The sequence below is a fragment of the Melanaphis sacchari genome, unplaced genomic scaffold, assembly GCF_002803265.2.
Source record: "Melanaphis sacchari strain LSU unplaced genomic scaffold, SCAv2.0 Contig44_pilon_pilon, whole genome shotgun sequence".
NCBI classification, from domain to species: domain Eukaryota; kingdom Metazoa; phylum Arthropoda; class Insecta; order Hemiptera; family Aphididae; genus Melanaphis; species Melanaphis sacchari.
In genome coordinates this window covers 3467720-3488341 of record NW_020271295.1, presented here as the reverse complement: position 1 = coordinate 3488341, position 20622 = coordinate 3467720, and the positions used below count along the sequence as shown (strand labels likewise).

General features: G+C 24.9%; 3 protein-coding genes across 7 annotated transcripts in view; 1 reads left to right on the top strand and 2 right to left on the bottom strand.

Annotated features, from left to right (window-relative positions):
* Positions 1 to 320: 320 nt before the first annotated feature.
* On the bottom strand, positions 321 to 13557 carry LOC112597911 (E3 ubiquitin-protein ligase KCMF1-like). 2 transcript variants are annotated; one of them, XM_025344139.1, is made up of 7 exons: positions 13264 to 13557; positions 7101 to 7408; positions 6229 to 6354; positions 5734 to 5825; positions 5287 to 5470; positions 4973 to 5184; positions 321 to 933 (listed from the first exon to the last, which is right to left on the bottom strand). In XM_025344139.1, the coding sequence occupies exons 1-7, from the start codon at positions 13277 to 13279 to the stop codon at positions 522 to 524; spliced, it is 1350 nt and encodes a 449-aa protein (XP_025199924.1). In that variant the 5' UTR covers positions 13280 to 13557; the 3' UTR covers positions 321 to 521. The 2 variants fall into 2 exon arrangements, with proteins under 2 accessions (XP_025199924.1, XP_025199923.1); XM_025344138.1 differs by having other exon boundaries at positions 5719 to 5825; positions 13264 to 13554.
* A 184-nt stretch (positions 13558 to 13741) lies between these two features.
* On the top strand, positions 13742 to 16970 carry LOC112597910 (protein AF-10-like). 2 transcript variants are annotated; one of them, XM_025344137.1, is made up of 3 exons: positions 13742 to 14017; positions 14145 to 14370; positions 14927 to 16970. In XM_025344137.1, exon 3 carries the CDS (start codon positions 14935 to 14937, stop codon positions 16825 to 16827), a length of 1893 nt encoding a protein of 630 aa, XP_025199922.1. In that variant the 5' UTR covers positions 13742 to 14017; positions 14145 to 14370; positions 14927 to 14934; the 3' UTR covers positions 16828 to 16970. The 2 variants fall into 2 exon arrangements, with proteins under 2 accessions (XP_025199922.1, XP_025199921.1); XM_025344136.1 differs by lacking the exon at positions 14145 to 14370.
* Positions 16971 to 18664: 1694 nt separating this feature from the next.
* LOC112597924 (putative uncharacterized protein DDB_G0282133) overlaps positions 18665 to 20622 on the bottom strand; it is a 7321-nt gene continuing 5363 nt past the window's right edge. Inside the window, exon 4 of one of the 3 annotated variants that reach the window (XM_025344167.1) lies at positions 18665 to 20578. In XM_025344167.1, the coding sequence (XP_025199952.1) occupies positions 18838 to 20578 (1741 nt within the window). In that variant the 3' untranslated portion in view covers positions 18665 to 18837. The remainder of the gene's footprint in view (positions 20579 to 20622) is intronic. The other 2 variants (XM_025344166.1, XM_025344168.1) reach the window with 2 other exon arrangements.

Below are 20622 nucleotides of genomic sequence, written 5' to 3'. Positions count from 1 at the left end.
CATAAAAGTTGAAGTAAATTTTATTAAAAACAATGAACAAACATTACTGAATACATATTTATATAATTTTTAATTTCAAAAGAAAATTAACAATGGCTAGACATATATACAATATATTTACTAAGTTATCAACTTTATTTTCAATTTTGTTCTTAACAAAATATAATTATTAATTCCAATATCACAATAGAAGAAATATCGCGTTTGAAACTCCAGACATGTGATGAATTCAAGCGATTAGTATAATAACTTAAGCGATAAATCAATGTTCAATTATTTAAAGACCAGTATATTCTTTTATGGTTTTTTTTAAATACAAAAAAAATTATACATATTATAATATACATGTTTGAATTAGTTATCATTAATTATTTGTTTTTATATGCATATAACTAAACTGAAGTCTATAGAAAACAATCATCCTAAATATTTTACTTAAATTTTAAGTGTTACACACCAGTACACGACTAGACATTTCATGTTGAATTTATTAACAGCAACCGGATTTTACCATTATTAGTTCAATGTGATGGTGATGGATCAGAGACTTTAGGTTGTTTTCTAACATTAGCTGCTGGCTGTGGAATTTGTGATTGCATCACAGCTTGTCTATTGCGGCTGGGCGGTGAAGAATATCTATGAGGAACACCGATTACATGGTTAGTTGATTGCTGTGGAGGAGGTGGTGATGGTCTGCTGTTAGATTGTCGTTGTTTAGTATCTGGTACTATCGTTTTAGTTAATGCTTGCGACACTTGAGGTTGAGCTACTGTGGCTAATGGTGATTGGTCTTTTTTGGCAGTTATTGTTGCTGGCATAGCTCCATTTGGAGTCAACATGGATAATAATAATTCTTGCATAAAAAAACTACGGTCAGCACGGTCTATTTCCAATTTCTGCTGTTCAGATTCATTTAGTGGAGCATCAATATATCTATAATAAAAACAAAATTGATTATATTTTATAAAATTAGTTTATACATATGAGTATAAGATCTAAATTTTCTTTGTATTAAAAATATTTTTAGGTTAATTATAATTTCACTAAAGTGTTATTTTCTGAAAGTTTATACTAGACACTACAAACATTTAAAAAGAAAAACAATTATCTAGAGTTTTTATATTGAAATAAAAAATAATTGATTTTACTAATGCACTTTATAAATTCAAATATTTTTAACTTTGTAAATTATAGTAGGAACTAGTAAATAATTAACTTAAGACATTATTCAGAAGTCTACATAATTTTAAAAAATCCTTAAAATAAATTTTATTTTGGAGTTTAATAGTACTAGTGGTTAAATTCTTAAAGAAGAGTATTGATGTTAAATAAGTAAACATTGACATTACATTATGCATTTATGGCTTAAAGTCACATTTTCTACCACTGCAGTTTTTTAGTTATGTAATAGGTTTTTGATAAGTAAGAACGCATTTAAATCTCCATCGATAATAAATATAGAGATAAAAATTTCTATACAAGCATGCATTATTTGACTCACAGTTAAAAAGAGAAAAACTAAGATTTTCGGTCCCACACAGCAGCTTCTAAATGATAATCTAACATTTGAACAAGAATGAAAAGATATGTAAACATTTTATAATTAATAATGGTATTAATTTTGTTATTTAACAAATTTTTGTATAATGTCATCACATTTAAGTTTAATATAAACAGAATCCATTTGATAGAATAATTCATTTATAGAAACTTAAAAATAAATACTAAAAATTTAATTAAATAAAATACTTTTTTGGATAATTCAATTTTTTTTTAAGTCAGTCAATTTTTTAAGATTGAGTTATTAGATTTTAAAATTATTGGTTTTAAAGATTATGGATCATATGCTCTACTCTTGAAACTTCATGCCTCCAAAATCAAAATAATATGATATATAATAATCTAAAAAAAAAAACGGAAAAACCAAAAAAAAAAGTAGTGGTAGTGAATTAACGGAAAAGGTCCAATTTATTTACACTATCCTCAACTATAGTTAAGTTTTGAAAGTAGAACATTAGACACTGAAGTAATTTTATTTATAAAAGAAGTTGAATATATAATATGATATAAATAAAAATATTGAAATTTAATGTTTGATAACATAATATGGTAATGCTTTAAAAAATCAGTTATTCATAATTTGTATGAAATAGCAAAATTTTACTTATATTTAATTTCTAATAGTACTTAAATTTAACTCATATCTTATAACTAGGACCCAAAATTAATGCATTTGTATTTTTTTTTCTAATCCTTATATTTAAGGCTCATCTTTATAAAAATTTGATTTTTGTTATGCAGAATTTAACAATATGAATCTATTTTGAATTTTTAAATTTTATTAGAAACCTAACCAGGTGATTGTTTGACTGTTTAGTGAGTTTTTTTTACTTTGCATTATTATTATTCTTAAACATTTAAAAACTGAGATATAGTTGTACATTAACATATTATAATAATTTATTAAATTTAAATTAAAAAAAAAAAATTAATACTATAATCGACAGAAATTTTGAACAGAAAAATATGTTTAAGTCAAAGATAAAAAGAAAATATGTGTAATATATGTCTAGTATAGACGCAACTGACGTGTTGACTAGCACTTATTGGTTCATATTATCAGGTAATATTTTATCTGTGTTTTCTATTTGGAATCATTTCAGTTTGTGTTTTTATAATTAGGGCTCGAAAGTTGATGACCTTAAAAACAAAAAAAAAAATGACCTAAAAAATTACAAGTATTAGTTTTATATTAATAAAAATACATTTTTTTTTAAATACTTTACTATAAAATTCAAAATATGACATAAAAATGACAAAAATGTCCTTAAAATAGGAAAATTAAAAAATTAAAAATATTTGTTTTATAAATTTATCAAAGCTTAAGAAATTATTTAAAAATCAAAATCATTGCATTGTACAATTAGAGCGTATTTTCCAAGTTTTAAGTTATCAGCATTACGGTCAACAAGAAACAATAAAAAATGAACTAGTGTGAAATCAGTAAAAATGACTTAAAACGAAAAAAACACAAAATAATGCAAAATAAAAATTAGTTATTTAGATTCACATGCTTATGGAACAGATTTGTGGAGAGCATCGTTTAAAAAGTTCCAAAAAAAATGCAAAATGCATCAACTTCCGAGCCCTATTTATAATATTACTTTACAATATAAGCAATTGTAACATTCTAAATATTCCTAATTTAAAATTTAATTTATAAAAATGCCTAAATACAAGGAAAGAAACAACTCGCATTTTAATTAATTTATAAAATAATTTGGCAATGAAGTTTTTTTAACTGATAGTAGAACATATGAGGTAAAGTTGTAGCTCATAAAAAATTTACCATCAAACAAAATTTTTCATATATTAACAGAATTTAACTTAAAAACCAACAACATAGTATAGGTAAATTTCAACATTAGATAACTTAACCATCTAAACAGTTATCTTTTAATCGAGACTAATGTAGGGAATTATTATCTGCAAATATTTCTTTACAATACAAATAGAACAAAATATTTAACAATCCCTAATAAAAATAATTTTAAGAAAAAGTTATGTTTTTCATTGCTACCAGGAAACTATTAATGAAATCACAGACATTAAGAGGCGCTATGTAGCAAATATTACTGTGGAAACTTAAGAATTAAAAGACCTCGGGAAACATTTCTTAAGGAAAAAACTGAAGTCCAAGAAAAGGTAGATCATAGCACCATTTAAAAACTTTCCCAATAGATCTCTACAAATTATTCGACTTAATGGTATTAAAAGTAATCAAGTACTGCTTTTATTAACTGATGATGCCACAACCTTATGGTGGTCAAAACTCGTAAAGCAATTAAAGTATTTTATTGGAAAATAGAACATGTCACTTGCTAAGGTCATGTCTTAGATAGAGTAGCAAAAGAATTCAGAAAATATTTTCCAAAAACCGATCAACTCAATAATTCAAACTGCAAAAAAAATATTTCTAAAGATCTTCTAGAGTTAAAATATTTAAAAAAATACCACCTAACAGTCAATTACTTTCATACCTGTGCTAATAGTTAATTGTAGCCTTATATAATTTTGATAACTTCAATATAATTAAAAATAAAATAATAAAACTGGATTAACATGATGCAATTTCCATTGAAAATAGTTAATTAAATGGTTGATCCAAAATTGGAATTAAATTAAATTTTGTATCTCTATCAGATTCAATAACATGATTGGAATCTTTAATAACATATATTATTAATACTATACAAGTAGTAGAGGAAGAGAAAAATAAAATTCAACTAGCCTCGTAATATTATTTGATATGAAATTTAAAATAAATTTTCTGCTGTCTTACATAAAAATAGTGGATATAAAACAACAAACTTTATTTCAAAAACATTGAGAGGACAAGTGTCAAAAAATGGCTTGCCGGAGAATATGAACAAAGATGACATTACTTATTTTGAATATGCGCTCTTTACATTTATGGAAGTAGAAAGAAGTTTTTCTGCATTCAAAACTCTTTTATCTAACAATTGAAAATCTTTTTTATTTGAAAATGTATATATTTTAATTGCTTAATATAATAAAATTTAATTTAATGATCAGAAAACAGTTTTTTAACAAACGTCTTTCCCTAAAAATTGTTTTTAATTTAATTTCCTGTATTTTATAAAATATATACATCATTAAAGTTTTCTAGGTTATAAAGTTCTTGGTCCTACTTAGAACTATTAAACTATTAAATCAATAATAACCAACTCGCTACTATGATAATTGTTCATATTCAAAAATATCGGGTGAGGAATGTCTGATATCAATGAAACTGATGGATGTCAAATTTCCTGGGTACCAGAAGTTCAAATAATTGTGTCAAATTTCTTGCAATAAGTTTATATTATATTAAAATATTAAATAGATTATCTAAATATTTTTTGTGATTAATCCTGTTAAAATTAAAATTTTAAAGAATATATATACATACTTGATAAGATATTGTGACGAACTATTACGTGCAGACTGATTTTGGTTAGAGTTTGAATCTACTACTTGAATACTAAGTAAGTTTGATGAAGTACTAGCAGCTTGTGATGGTGCTCCAGATCCAACTATATTATTGTTAGCCAATGATGCAGCTGCTGCAGATGAACCATGTCCTTGGCGTCGAGGTAAACGTTCTAATTGTTGTCTAGCAGCCTATAATCATAAAATATTTTATTAACAACTGTAATAATTTGTACATATGTTTAAAATTAAATTATTTTTGCAACGATTGGTATTAATACTAATATACAATACCCTGACTTGTTGTCTTTCAAGCTGCAGCTGCATCTGCAACTGTTGCAGCTGTGAAGAAACATTGTGAGTGCCTTGTGAGCTACTTGCTGACGATCCAGGCACACTATTTGATTGTGCTCTACGAACTCCGCTTAACTGTGATAATAGCTCAGCGATTGGATCAGAACCGTCTCTTGTTCCACCGCTAGAATACATTTGAATATTAATAACTATACATTTAGAAAAATATAAAAAATATAAATAACTATTTTTTACGCATCAACAATTTAATATATGTAATTCAAAAATAGCAAATAATAAAAAAAAATATCTATAGTAATTAAACACAAATACGCAGCCAAACTAATAAAAAAAGTATTTCTTTAATTTTTTTAACGAAATTCAAGCTATAAAAGACTACTGTTTGAATAAATATAGTTAAATTGTCCGTACTTTGCTGCCCGGTACCTGAAATTGATAGCTCTTCGAACCCTTGTACTTCCCATACCTCTTGCAGACTGTGGTATACGCCGAACTGAATGTCTTGCAACAGGTTCATCGTGATAGCTTTTATTAAGGAAAAATAGTAAAAAAATAATTAGATTATATAATTTATTAGAAATATACTTTTGTTCTTTTTCTTTGCATTTTTTTAGAGTCAGCTACATCTAACCTAACCTTGTCCTATACCTTCATATTCTCATGTCTCTTCTTTACTCGTGTTAGCTATTTTTGAGCCATTCTATATTTTGTTTATTCACCTTTTCTTCCTTCTACATTAATTTCCATAACCACCCTTCCAATGCATCTAAATAACCTATCAATTATAACACTATACATTAAATAATTAACTTTATTGAAAAATTATGATTATCTTAGAAAGGATTATCATAACTAAATGTTTTTTAATATTTTTATTATAAAATAACAAATTTAAAAAATAATTTTGATATAAAAGGATATTAAAAATGAAATTAAATCTCTGGGAACACTTGGACTGGCACGATGTTGCATTTGTAAATGAACTGAAAAATCATCTGTTAATAAATTTGGATCACCTCCTGGGTGTGCTGCACAAACTGGACACACCTAAATTATATATTATAAATTACTAATTAGTATTATACCACAATAGTAAAATCAAAATTTTTGATAAAAAGTATAATATATATGTTGTAATGTTAAAACTATTTCAAAAAAATCAATGCTTTTAATTATTTGATGATATTCATAAAATATACATTTATTTAACTTTTACACCAATGGAAAAACACATGAATTTTAATTATAGTTTTAAAATATGTCTGCTAAAATATATATGTCAATCATTCAGAGCTGTCCTTACAATTTAATATGGGACATAATATATTTTATAGGATTTTTACAAAAATATTTTTAGATCATAACACACTACTACATTATTATGAATACATTTTGCTACATTTTTTTGTATTCAAGAATTGAAAAAATTTTGTTAATGTTAAAAAATAAAATACAGTGGAACCTCGATAACTTGAATCGGTTGGGGGCGAAAAAAAAGTTCGAGTTATCGAAAATTCTACTTACAGAGGTTACACATATGATATGTTATAAAGTAGGGGCCAAGACATTCTTTCGAGTTATCAAAAATTCGACTTATCGAGGTTCCACTGTATTTATTTAATGTAAAATAGATAATGTGTATTGTTTATAATTTATGAAAATTTTTTTTTTTAAATCTGTACATGATAGAAAAAAAATTCATAAGAACTGAGTTTGTGTATAGTTTTAAAGGTGAAGTGTCTTTTGTGGACCCACAAATCAACTCAAGAATTTATTTTAAGAAATATACTAACAACTTCAGTAGTAGAATCTGGGTGCTCAGCTGTAACATGTTCTGTTAGCACTACTTCTGTAAGACCCATACGTCCACAAAATGGACACGTGAATGCTTGAGGCTGATCAGATGCCAATGATTCACCACCATAGTATAGCTCAAAGTCAGCACGTGTTAAAATACACTGCATTGGATGATCAACCGAATGACGTGGTGTGGTTGCGCCTGCTTCATAACAATTAGCACAAAGATCATAATCATAGCATTTTAAACATTTGAAACGACGTCCTTTAAAGTTTCCTCTCATACACGCATCACAGCTAACACCTATAATGATACCACATAGCTTTAAATAAATAATAATTGAAAATTCAAACATGATATTGAAAAATTAAAATTATATTATTCAAAAGAAATATATTTTACTTGGAATAGGTATATAAATAAACTTAATTATTAGGATTAGTTATATTAATATTGTGATCAGTTCATAAATTGTGGCTGTATAGTAAAATATAATCTAGATTTTTTGTTATTTTCTAAGCTTATACTTAATAATTTGTGATCAAAATAACAATACGAGTTATTTATTTACATTATTTTATTAAAATGTTAAACAAGACATTATTAATGTTGGATTGCATGAAAAATCACTAAATATTTCATGAATTAATAGTGAGCTAATAGTTTCTTTAACATGATTTTAAAATGTCTTATATAAGTCTATTGAATTGATCAATTTTTTAATGCAACCCTGTATTAGTATGTTAATAATGTTAGTTTACTAACTTTATAAAATACTAGCTAAATAACCCAGTTTTGCCCGTATACAATTTTTTATGTTACCAACGTATAACTTTTTATTTTATCAGTTTTTAAATTTTATATTACAGGTTGCTTTTAGATATGTTGACCTTAGGTTGTCTGTGTATTGTAATTTGTAATTACCAGAAATTGGCAATACTGCATTAATCAAGATGCATAATATAAAGATATAATTTTCTATCAATTTTTTCATTTTTACCCATTTTAACCCTTTTATGGTTGAATTTTGAAAAATTATTTTTTAGTAGGTTCCTACATCACCAAACAAAACTACTATACAAATTACATATTCATAATTTCAGCGGTTCTGGCTAAGCTATGATAAGATGAATCACCCAGGACAAGTCATTTTATATATATAGATTTGGGAATGATAATCTAAGGTGTCAATTTTTCTGAAACAATAATTGTTAACTATAAATAGTACAAAATATGAAGGAATAATGAAAAATTATAGAGTGGAATAAATACATGTTAAATTTTTTATTATATAATTTGTGGGGCAATTAATAGTTTACTGATGAAAAATTTTAGTAAGACATGGTAGCTGGAAATAAATAAATTGTATTATTATTTGTGTTTTTAAACCAGATATTTTTAGTGGTATTTGGTCAAAAATAATTCTAATTCAGTACTCCACAAAAACAAGATTTGTTTTGTTTGTTTTGTGTGTAATGCTATACTCTATTCATGTAATAATTAATATGCTTTACACACGTAGATCACTATTTACCTCTCCCCCAAACTAACACTATATGTTCTATCATTAGTTAACAATTATTGGCGTCAGTCGTTGAACATCAATGTCAGTACTATCACTGTGTATACAGAGAATCATAAATTACAATGGGAGACTAGCCTATATTGTATTTCAATGAATACAATTTAGAAAAATAGTTAAGGAATATTTAAAAATGATTTCATTTTTTATCAAAATAAGCATGCTTTAATTTAACTTAATTTCTCTGTTTTTAACCATTTAAAGGACATGGTGTACTCATGCTCACTTGTGTTGATTCAGTCTTACAAAAATATAACATATATAATTGGTATTTAGTAGAAACCATTTTATATTATAGTTTTAATAATACAGTAAATTGATTCAATCAAATTTAAAAGTAAAAATATGATCCAAGTTCTTCCTTTGGTTTTTTTTAAACATAACTTTAATTTTTAAGCGTACTATAAGGATTTTTAAATTGTAATATTTATATAAATAATTGACTTCAAAATTAAAATGTAAAAAAAATTACCAACAAATAATACAGATACATATTGAACATGTTCTTACCATAAAAATTTATGATAAATCAATTTACTATAATATTATAACAAAAAAGACAAAATGGCCTCTGTAAAATCAAAATTTGTATATTTTTAAGATGGAGGCAACACACATAAGCATAACACTCTATTAAAAACCTAATAAAACATGAAAATATGAAAATAATACCCAATGTACAAGAAATAACTTTTTTTTTTTTATAAATTGTATAATCAATCCTTTAGTCTAGGGTAACCATTTTTATAAAAATAAAAATTGGGACAAACAATTCTAATTAATATGATAATTTTTTATTTTTTCCAATTACATTTAAGTTATAATTTATTAAAATAATTATAATATGTTGCTCTTTTTAAAATTGTTTCGTATTTTTTTTTACTAACATTATTTAATAATATGGAAATAACGGGATTAAGACTATACCATCTTTTAAAAACGGGGTAAAAAGCATCCCGTTCGTAGTTTGTTGGAACAACATGATCAAAAGAGAAACAATCCTGTTTGAAATGGGACGTATGGTCACCCTACTTTAATCCCAAACTGAACTAGACAGTTGTAATCACAAGTCAACAAAATATCCTAAGCTAATTAATTACAAAAATTAGCTATACAAAACTCATATATTATATATTATGAATATAGGCAGTTTTAATAAATTTACTATTTAAAGTTTTTTATATAAAATATATTAATTAATATTCAAACCTAGCTTATTAGTTTATCTGTGAAAAAATATTCAAATTATAAATTATATTGGAGTATAGAACTTTTCTTAAATGATTTAATAAATAAAAATACATAATTTAATTTAAAAAATAAAAAAAACATAATTGATATATTTATTAAAAAAAAAATATGATAATTTAAAAAAAATTACATATTAACTTTATACATAATGATAACTGAAAGAATTTTTTATTATTAATTGATTTAATTTTAAAATCAAGCAGAGTGATGAATATAACATTTTTTTCTATCCATCATCACCTCTAAGGACTATAAAAATGCTTCAAATTTCAACTTTGAGGGTCGTTTCTGGTAGCATATTAGATCTATAGTTGATACAAATGGAAAAGAAATGGGAATTTTTTTTCTAAGCTAATTTTTTTATTTTGATAATTTAAAAATGAATAACTTCAGATAATTAAAATCTTCACAAAGTATTAAACTATTTTCTATTATGGTATAATTTCCAAAACATTTTTAGTAAAATATACAAAATTTTTGATGTTTTTTAGTTTTTTTTTTTTTATAAATTATGATAAAATATTGATAAATAGTTTGAAAATTTAATAGAAAGTCTTTAATAATTTGTTCACAGCCTAATTAAAAAAATACTAAACATTTATATTGAAAATATTTTTTTATAAACATTTAAAGTTAAGAATTCGATAAAATTCATCAAAATTTCAAAAACCACAAATTGTTTTAGAGGAGTTAGGAATTGATAAAATATGTTCTATTGATACTAAGATTTGAAAATTTAATGATATTCTTAATGTTTTTAAACATACTAAAAAAGTATTCCCAGAAACTTAAATTATATTTTTATGTGTGTTTAAAGTACAATTTTTGATGATATTAGATATTCTAACCTGTGTAAAAAAAATATAAATGGTATTTCGTTATAATTAAAAAACAAACAACCATAAATACTTGACATTTTCTCTAAATATTTATATTATTATTATTTTCATTATAGGTACATTAAAATTTTCTAAATTTTAAATTCTTTTTGAACTATTATAGATATAAGAAATTTTTATATTTCTAAAATATTTTACAAATCAAAGTTTCTAAAATTTAATACTAGTTATCACATAAATAATACTTATATATAAAATATTTTTAAAAAAGTTGGTATGAATATGAAGTTTAATTATTTTCAAAATTTTTCAAAATCTATAAACTATGAATATTTTGTAAAAAATAATGTATAAAATTTGTAAATTTTATAATTAAGATTTGAAAATTTAGTAAAATAATCTTCATAAGTATTTAATACAACAATTAAAAATTCAAAATAACAAACATTTTTTTATGGATATTAAAATAAATTATTCCTGAGGCTAAAGCTATTAACGTAAATTATTTATTATGAATTTTACTACACACGATGGCATTTTAATAAATTATCTATTTATACATTTATACAGTATCTACAGAAAGATGTTATAAAAGTTAATATATATTATTATAATAATTAAATAGGCACTAATATAATGAATACATTATTTTAGGAAAAATTATATCAACTTACAGTTATACTAAATAAGTAAAATAAATGACTAAAATAATTATATTAAAATACTTGCTACAGAAAATTAATTTAAGTTAGTTTAATACATATAACAAGTGATATGGTTAAAGTCTCAAAACTACAGCTTAACATAGAAAAGCTAAATGAATGGAGTAAGTTAAATGAGTTACTTCTCAACATAGTGTTGGGTTATATCGTTTTTACGTAAGAGTTAATAATCATTAGTTTTAAATTGAATAATACTATTTTAAATAGGGTGGATTCCATTAGAGATTTGAGAATAATTTTTAAGAATAATCTATCCTTTTCTCAACATGTTAATTTAACAGCTAGATATGCTTTCAGAAATTTAAATTTTGTAAAGAGGAATACATAACACTTTAAAATTGTTAAATTTTTCTCTCGTTAGATCTAAGCTTGAATTTGGTACTTAAATTTAGTTTCCTTAATATGTTGCCTCTATTAATCTATTAGAAAATATCCTATTTAAGAATTTATATATTCTACACTTTGCTTAGTTAAATATTACATCTTATGAACTTAGAAAACTTGTTTAATGGTATCATTGATTGCCCTGAGTTATTATCAATAGTTGGCCTTCAAATGAGTCAGATCAACTTCAGGTTAAATAAATTGTTTTTTGTACCATTTTTACCTCTAATTATAGCTCAACATATTTTCTAGAGTATTAATGATAGAAATAAAAAAGCAAACTTTGTTAATTTCTTCTTTATGTCTTGTGAGGTTTTTAAATCAAATGTTTATTATGCCTTAACAAATTGTAATACGTAATTTAATTATTATCTATTATATTATATACCCATTTTAATTTATTCTAGTATTTATTTGTTTTTGTTATTTTTGAAAATTTTATTTGCTTTGTGTATATTGTAATCAGTCAGGTTTAACAAGTATCTATTTATTGTGTCCTATCTTTTTTTTTACAGTTTACACCCGTTTACAATTAATAAATAATATAAGCTAACAGACTCTATTCAAAATAATTTTTCTGTATTTAATCATTTATTATTGAATTCAAATTTAATAGACACATAATAGTGACTCACTTGATATAACAGAATGCTCATTTAACTATGTTTTTAATATTTATTTCAGCTTATTATTCATTTTGATTCAACTTGATTTATAAATTAAAATTAAAAAATATGTACCAATTACAAATTTATATTCAATATTGACTGTTTTTGTAAATTTAACTGTAGTGTAATAAATATAAAATATTTTTATTATAGAGATATAGTCATTTAATTGAAAGAGTATTAAATATAAATCTAACAATTAGATAGAAAAGTTAGTGTGACAACATTAATATTCTGTCTTGAAAATAAATTTATTTTACGATACTAATATTTTTGATGATTAGATACTTAACTACAATGTACATACATGATATTTCGACACTATTTATAAAAAATACTTATAATTAGTACTTCTAATATTAAGTCATAAAGTAGTTATGACTAACAACTTAACAAATTATTGATACTTTTGATATAACTAATAGCACTATGTCATATTATAAAATATTAGTGTTAAGTGTACTGTAATACACATTTTGTGCGTGTTAACTAATGATGGAATAATTAAATATTATACATCTAAACGATTAATTCACTATCATCTACATGTCAATACCAATATTAAATACCAAACTAACTAGGATTAAACAGCGCCACAGAGGAATTTAAAAAACTATGATTTGATTCAGGTTTGTTTTTACGAATAAAACTTCCAAAAAAGTTGGGTTTTAAAGGAAAATCAAAGATTAGTAATGTTATGTTGAATGCTTACCTTCATGACGTGACATTTCACGGATTCCGTCTCTACCGTCGCCGTCTCACGGTGTATTCTTGTCATTAACAATTTATTTCGTATAATATACCAAACGTATTCCTGACAATTTATACGACCGATCGTGTGTGTCTTACAAAGTTTGAACTTGTATGGTAATGTAATCGGACATTAGCCGATTTATAGATCAAACTTAAAAGTCATGAATTAGGGAAAAAATAATAATAAATTAAAATTATAATAAGACGGATGATAGTTCGTTTTTTCTTTTATCCCCATTCAATTATTTTTTGCAACTTCACGACAGCCGATTACGACGGGATGGCCAACGATTGTACATGGAAGAAACGGTAAATAACACTGAACATAAAATTTTGGTTAATACCTCAGTTATAGCGTGTTTGTAGTTCAGATCAACTTTACTATATAGCACGCTGCACACAGCTACATTTTGGTGTGGCCTATCGACCTGATAATAACCAGTTTAACTAACATTTACTATTTTACTCAATATATTTCCCTTTTTTGTTACAAGCTTTGTGTTGGTCTATGTTTTATGAATTCTTTCGTCGTCTTCAATTTTTCGAATGTTTGAATTTAATAATTTGTTTTCCTTCATTTCAATCGTTTCTTTGACTAATTCTTAATCGTGTTGGATCTTTTTAATTTTAACTTTGTTTATAACCCGCAGAAATTAAACCTTTATTATTATTATGAACAATTCGCGTATAATCAGTGATTTCTCATATGAATCGTAAGTATTGTTAATATTTGATTCCTACTGTATTACTATGCCTAGCCTACAATCTACATAGTTGATAGAATGTATATTGATTATAAGCCAATAGATAAATGTAATGTGTATTAATATTTTTTCACAGTATCATGTAGTCAGGGTTGGGCAGTATCTTCATTATAAATATCTAAGATACATTAGGTCCATCTTAGATGCAATTGTATCTCGATACAATTATGTGAAGTATCAAGTATCTAATATCTCAATACTCCAAATCCAAGTATCTAGTATCACGATACTGATTTTTGAGTATCTTGCCCATCCCTAACTGTGACACACCACACATACACGGATTTAACTTAACTTATTGCGTATGTATTATTATTAAGTTATTAAATTTTGTGGTCTATATTAACTAATTTATTTATATATATACCTATACAACCTACTTGATTGAATATAAATTAAATTAAAAAAAAATCCTATGGCTAATTTTTTTAAATATTTAAAATGTAAGTATCGAATATCTGAGTACTTAAAATATAAGTATTGAGTATCTAGCATCTCAATACTCAAAATTCTAATATCTAGTATCGCAATACTGATTTTTGAATATCTTGCCCATCCTTAAGTGTAGTATGGTGAACAGGTATTGTGCTTCATAAATGTTATTTAATATAAAATGGTTATAACTTATATTGTAGAGTGTTATTTACCATATGTTAATGTAATCGAATAAATTGCTATAAGCAGTTATTTTAATCAAAATTTGGGTAACTATTTTTGGCATGTCCTATGATTTTTTTGTATTTCTCAACTCATAGCAGTATAAATTTCAAAATCTATTTTTAAATACTTAATAAAAACTTTTTTGAATGCACGCAATTATAAGCAACTTAAATTAAGTTAATAATTTTTTTTTTTTAGATAAAGCAATGAAAGAAATGTTGGGAAACTGTAGTGTATGTAGTGAAGACAAAGCATTTGATGATAACCCTTTGGTATACTGTGATGGCCGAAATTGTAATGTTGCTGTACATAAAGCTTGCTATGGAATTCGAGTAGTACCAAAAGGATCATGGTACTGCAATAAATGTGTAGCTCTTAAAAAAAACCCTAATGCTAAAGTAATATGTGAATTATGTCCATCTAAAAATGGTGCACTTAAACCGACAGAAAATGGGAATTGGGCTCATGTTGTATGTGCTTTGTTTATTCCTGAAGTGACTTTTGTTGATGTTCATATAATGGAACCAATCAAATTAAATGAAATACCACCTGATAGGTTTAAAAAAGTTTGCTATATTTGCGAAGAAAAGAATAGAGAGCCTAAAGTTTCAATTTATGGAGCTTGCATGACTTGTAAAAAAGGAGGTTGTAAATTAGGATTCCATGTAACTTGTGCACAAAATGTTGGATTATTATGCGAAGAAGCAGGAAACAACGGGCGAAATGTACAGTATGTTGGGTATTGTAAACATCATTATTCGAAACTTAAGAAAAGTAGTAATATAAAAATAAAGCATATTGCTCCATATCGTCCTCAAAATGCATCTGAAATATCATTAGATGAATTTACTCATGAAAACATTGACAATGATGGTCAAGTCAAATCAAAAAAAAAGCTTCCATCATTTAATACTTGTGAAGAATCTAAAGACAAACCACAGACTAATACTCAAAATCATTCTCAAGCTTCTACTCGTCTTCCTAAAGGTAAAATGGAAAGTGTGTCAGTTGGTAGTATTAAACAGTATCCTATTGATTCACAATTTGAAAAAGAGATTAAAAGCGAAAATGTTGATAATACAATGGAAGTTTGCATGGTCAGTGATGAATTGCAGTCTGATAGTTTAAAAATTATTGAAGAACCAAATTTATCTTGTATAGATCCAAATATTCCCCCAGTTAACATGACAAATACGTGGATTAAAGATCCAAACATGGTTAATATATCCAACTCTATCACTGCACAAAATAAAGAAACAAATGAACAAAAATATTTTGAATCTAGTATTGATGCTCCGCATATGTTGGGAAATGCTTTAAATCCTAATTCTACTATGGCTCAACAAATGACTGATACATTGAATGAAGAAATTAAGACACATAAGCAGTTCAATGAAAATAATATACCAACCAATCGACCATCGTTATTAATGGGCCCCCAGCTATATCGTCATGTTCAGAAACCTACTGATGCTTCTCAATCAAATGCTTCTGGTTCTGAATGGTTTACTAATGGGATTGGGAATAGTTCCCAAAGTTTAGAAGATCTACTTGAACGCCAATGGGAACAAGGTGGATCATTGTTAATGGAACAAGCACAACATTTTGATGTAGCATCATTATTATCATGTTTGTATCAACTGAAAAATGAAAATATAGACTTAGAAAAAGAATTGGCTACATTTACTAGACGTAGAGACCATTTATTAGCAGTTAATGCTAGATTAGCTATTCCATTGGTTCCTCAAAATAGGACAAATCAAGTTGCACCAGCCCCTTCAAATCATGTTGAAACATCATTACCCCCCAGATCTAATTATTTACCGTCTATGGATAACCAGATTCTACAGCAACATAGATATCAAAATTATGGAATACCTTCTTCCAGACATCCTCAACAACACCAACGCTATTCACCTAATCTTGCAGCTCAATCTCAAGTTATTGTTAGAGGAGGTATTGGGCATGATACATGGAATCAACATAATAGAAATCATAATCAAACATCAAACCCAATGTATCAAACAATGCAAGAAACACCAAATATACCAACATCCAGGCATCAAATAGGCATAGACAACCTACCTAAGCAAAGCTGAGATCATGATAAATGTCTGTGTACAGAGTGTATATCGACTATGACAGATTATTTGTTAAAGTGTTTTCCTTAGTCTTAAGATGGAATAAATATTTTGAAATTTACGACTCAAATAATTGTGTTCATTGATTTATATAATTATTAGTAATTAATTTTTGTTAAATATCTAAAATATCCAATTACATTAAAATATATTCAACAATAAGATTGAATTTTAACTAAATAGTAAATAATTTTTTTTTAATGATTTTTATTTTGTATATATCAAATATTGTAATTAGAGGTGTTTGAATACTAGTAATTTTTAATCAAATCATGTCTTAATACATTTGATAACAATGTATGTAGTATATGTATAAAACTCATCTGAATAGTGAAAATAAATTCAAATAGTATTTTATAAATAAAGGTTAAAAATTTCAATAAAAAATAGAATGGTTTTTTCTTATTCTTACTTAAGGTTTACATATTAATTTTTTATCATTATGAGTTACATATGTGATTTGAATATTTAAAATTTAATTGGATGCATTGTATGCTGATTATATTATATACATTGTTTTACTTATAATAATTTGACGATTTTGAATTTTAATTAAAATTTTCAAAACATCTAAATAAAAACTATTCATTTATGTCTACTATTTGTTCAGAAGTTTAGAACACTTAAATTACAGAATCCATATTTTAATACTAACATAAAGTAATAACAGATAGCACTTCTATAAATTTATTATGTCAAATATGTAATGATTATATTAATTATATTGTTCATTAACTCCTCCCAAAAGTTTCTAAGGTTAGGTAAGTTTTTGAACTTTGTACAAACTACAAGCATATACTAGATGATAAATTTATTATGATTTGAATAAAAATATAATTTAACACAAAGACATACAAATTTAAATAATTTGGCTATTTTATTTTTTTGTTAGAATAATCATAAAACTATTATTGTCGTCATTTCAAATAAAGAAAAAAATTAATATTTCAAACCTGTCTCATTGTAGTAATACAGGACAATTATTTCATCAAAATTCATTATTTCTAAATATATCGTTTTTAAATTATTTTTTTTTAATATTTAGGTACATAAAAACTGAAATTAGGACAATTAGTTAACAAGTTATAACTATTTAAAGTTTAGGTGAATAGAGTGGTAGAGTATGATGATACTCTATAAAACATTAGTTAGCTATTTCACTTAAATGCTTAAAACTCAAAACTCGTAAACTAATAATTATTATTCTGACTTCAATTTCATGTATCTAAATACTCTAAAAATATTCTGCTCCAAAATATAATATTAAAAATGTGTTGTCATTCAAATAAGTAAAAAGTAGACAAATATTTAAAAAATGTTTTTTTTTTTTGACTGGAAATTTTTAATGTTATTTGATAAAAAAATTATCCATTATAATATTGTACCTATATACATTGTACATGTTTTTAATTTTACATAAATGTGTTTTTAAGTAAATTTCCATTTATCTTTTTTGAAAATATGGTAATCCCTTAATCTGATATAAATGTCTATTGACCAAAATTATATTGTGTGTATTAATAAAACTAAAATTTTATTTTAGTTATATGATACAAAAATTATCATTTAGTGATTGTGAAAAATTCAATATTTTGTACAAAACAGTTATAAAGTTACAAACATATTTGTTTAACACGTAGGAACTAATTATGGAAAAAAAAATAATACAAGATTTTAGCAAACAAATACATTTATTTGAGTACATTAGAAAAATAACTATTTTTAAACATAAAGTCATATAACATTGATTAAGTTTTATTAAAATGTTCAGAAGTAAAATATTAATTATATTTAAAAAAATTACAAACTACAGTTTTTTCTAGAGCATTAAACTGAAAACTAAATAAATAATTAACTATAAAATAAATATCTTCTTTATTCTACTTCATACAATATATAATAATAATATAATATACAAAAAACACCAACTTAATTTATTTTTGTTTATTAATAGGTCACGGGGTTTTACTAGGCTTCTTTTAGGTGTTTCATAATATAATTTAAGAATTCTTCATCATCCATGAGAGGAATATAATATTTCTGTGGATTAAATTTAACTGCTGAAGTTTCAAGGTTCCACCCAGGAACTAATTTTTTATAATAAGCCATTGGTAAGTAATCAGACAAAAACCCTAAGTAATCAAATGTATCTTTGATAATTCCATATCTTGCCATATGGTATCTTAACATATCTGAATATAACTGTAAATTTACTTTATCATCATAAATTTGTTTTAAAAGCATTGCTAGATATTTGACAAACTTTTCTGCATACTTCACCGAATATATATTATAATTTGGTTGCAGTTTAATAATTAAGAATTTGTAAAGACGTTTTGTAATCCATGATTCTTTCTTATACAGTGATTTGAATTTTTGTTTTACATTTTCTTCAACCTGTGATTGATCAATAATAGTTTCAGAGAGAGAATGTGTGAGCGATGACGTTGATTCAGAAATTTTTTGCCCCCCAAAAACTAAAGTTAAAATTGAAGGACTGCGGCGGTTATATGAACGTTTTACAAATGATCTTGTTAATGGTCTATCATTATGATCATCAAGTTCAAAAGCACCAGGATGAGTAGATTTTTGTTTATTTGTAGACATGGTTTTAATTGTATTGATTATGTTTTCTGCAACAATTAATTTATTACTTTTAGGAGTTTGAAATGTATTTACATTTACATTCCGAGTACTTGATATGCTTGTGGTTTCATCAGGTAATGTTGTCCAAAATAATGAATCATCAGAATTATTATTAAAACTTTCATTATTATGATTAATTACACATTTTGAAGTTTTAGTAGAATCCGTAGATAAATTATTTACATTTTCTGATGCCAATGGTTTAGTTAATAAAGATTTATTTTTGTTATTATGCAGAGAAGATCTTAATATTCTAGTTTTAGATGATCTATTTTCTACCAATGAGCCATTTGTAATATTTGGTATTACTTGTTCAAGATTATCACGAGAATGATTTTGTTTTGATGATAAACTATGTATTTTATTAATATAATTTATATCATCTTCTAATATTAATCTATTGGTGGACGTTTTTAAAGAAATATTTGGTGAAGAATTTGATTGATTTATTGAAATTACCTTTTGTTCCAAAGGTTCAGTAATAGAATTCTTAGTTGTTATATCATCTTTATTCATTAATCCATTAATAATAATTGAAGTTTCAGGTTCTATATTACTTTGAAAATTGCTCTTTTGTTTTGACAAACGAGTAGACATTCTATTAACATTATCTATTACATCTTCTTGTATTAATGAATTAATAGATGATTTCCCACCAATAATAGATGAAGAATATTCTGAAGTTAATCCATTTGATTGATTCATTGATAACACATTTTGTTTTAATGATCCAATTGTGCTCTTCAAAGTTGATACAGTTTCAATATTTAAAGTATGACTTTTTAAATGTTTAGATTGAATTTTCTGAGATTTATTATTTTCTACTGACCCTATAGTAGCATTTAACAATGTTAAATTTTCATTGTTTGAAACAGCAGTTATAGAATGTTGAGATTTATCTTTAGATGATCTACCGCTTACCGATATTCCTGTAGCAGCATTTAATGATGTTGTATTATCATTATTTGAAATAATGCTTGTTGAAAGTTTAGATATTAGTAATGATGATTTATTTCTAGACGAACTACGTCTTCCTGAAAATCCAGTTGTAGAATTTGTTGATTTTAAAAATTTGTTGATTTTAAACTTTCATTGTATGAAGGACTA

What these genes read in the sequence shown, in the direction of transcription:
- LOC112597911 (XM_025344138.1), bottom strand. An exon ending in TTGAAAGACAACAAGTCAGG is followed by an intron (nt 5,185 to 5,286) that starts GTATTGTATATT and finishes TTATGATTATAG; the next exon opens with GCTGCTAGACAACAATTAGA. An exon ending in TCGTCACAATATCTTATCAA is followed by an intron (nt 934 to 4,972) that starts GTATGTATATAT and finishes TTTTTATTATAG; the next exon opens with ATATATTGATGCTCCACTAA.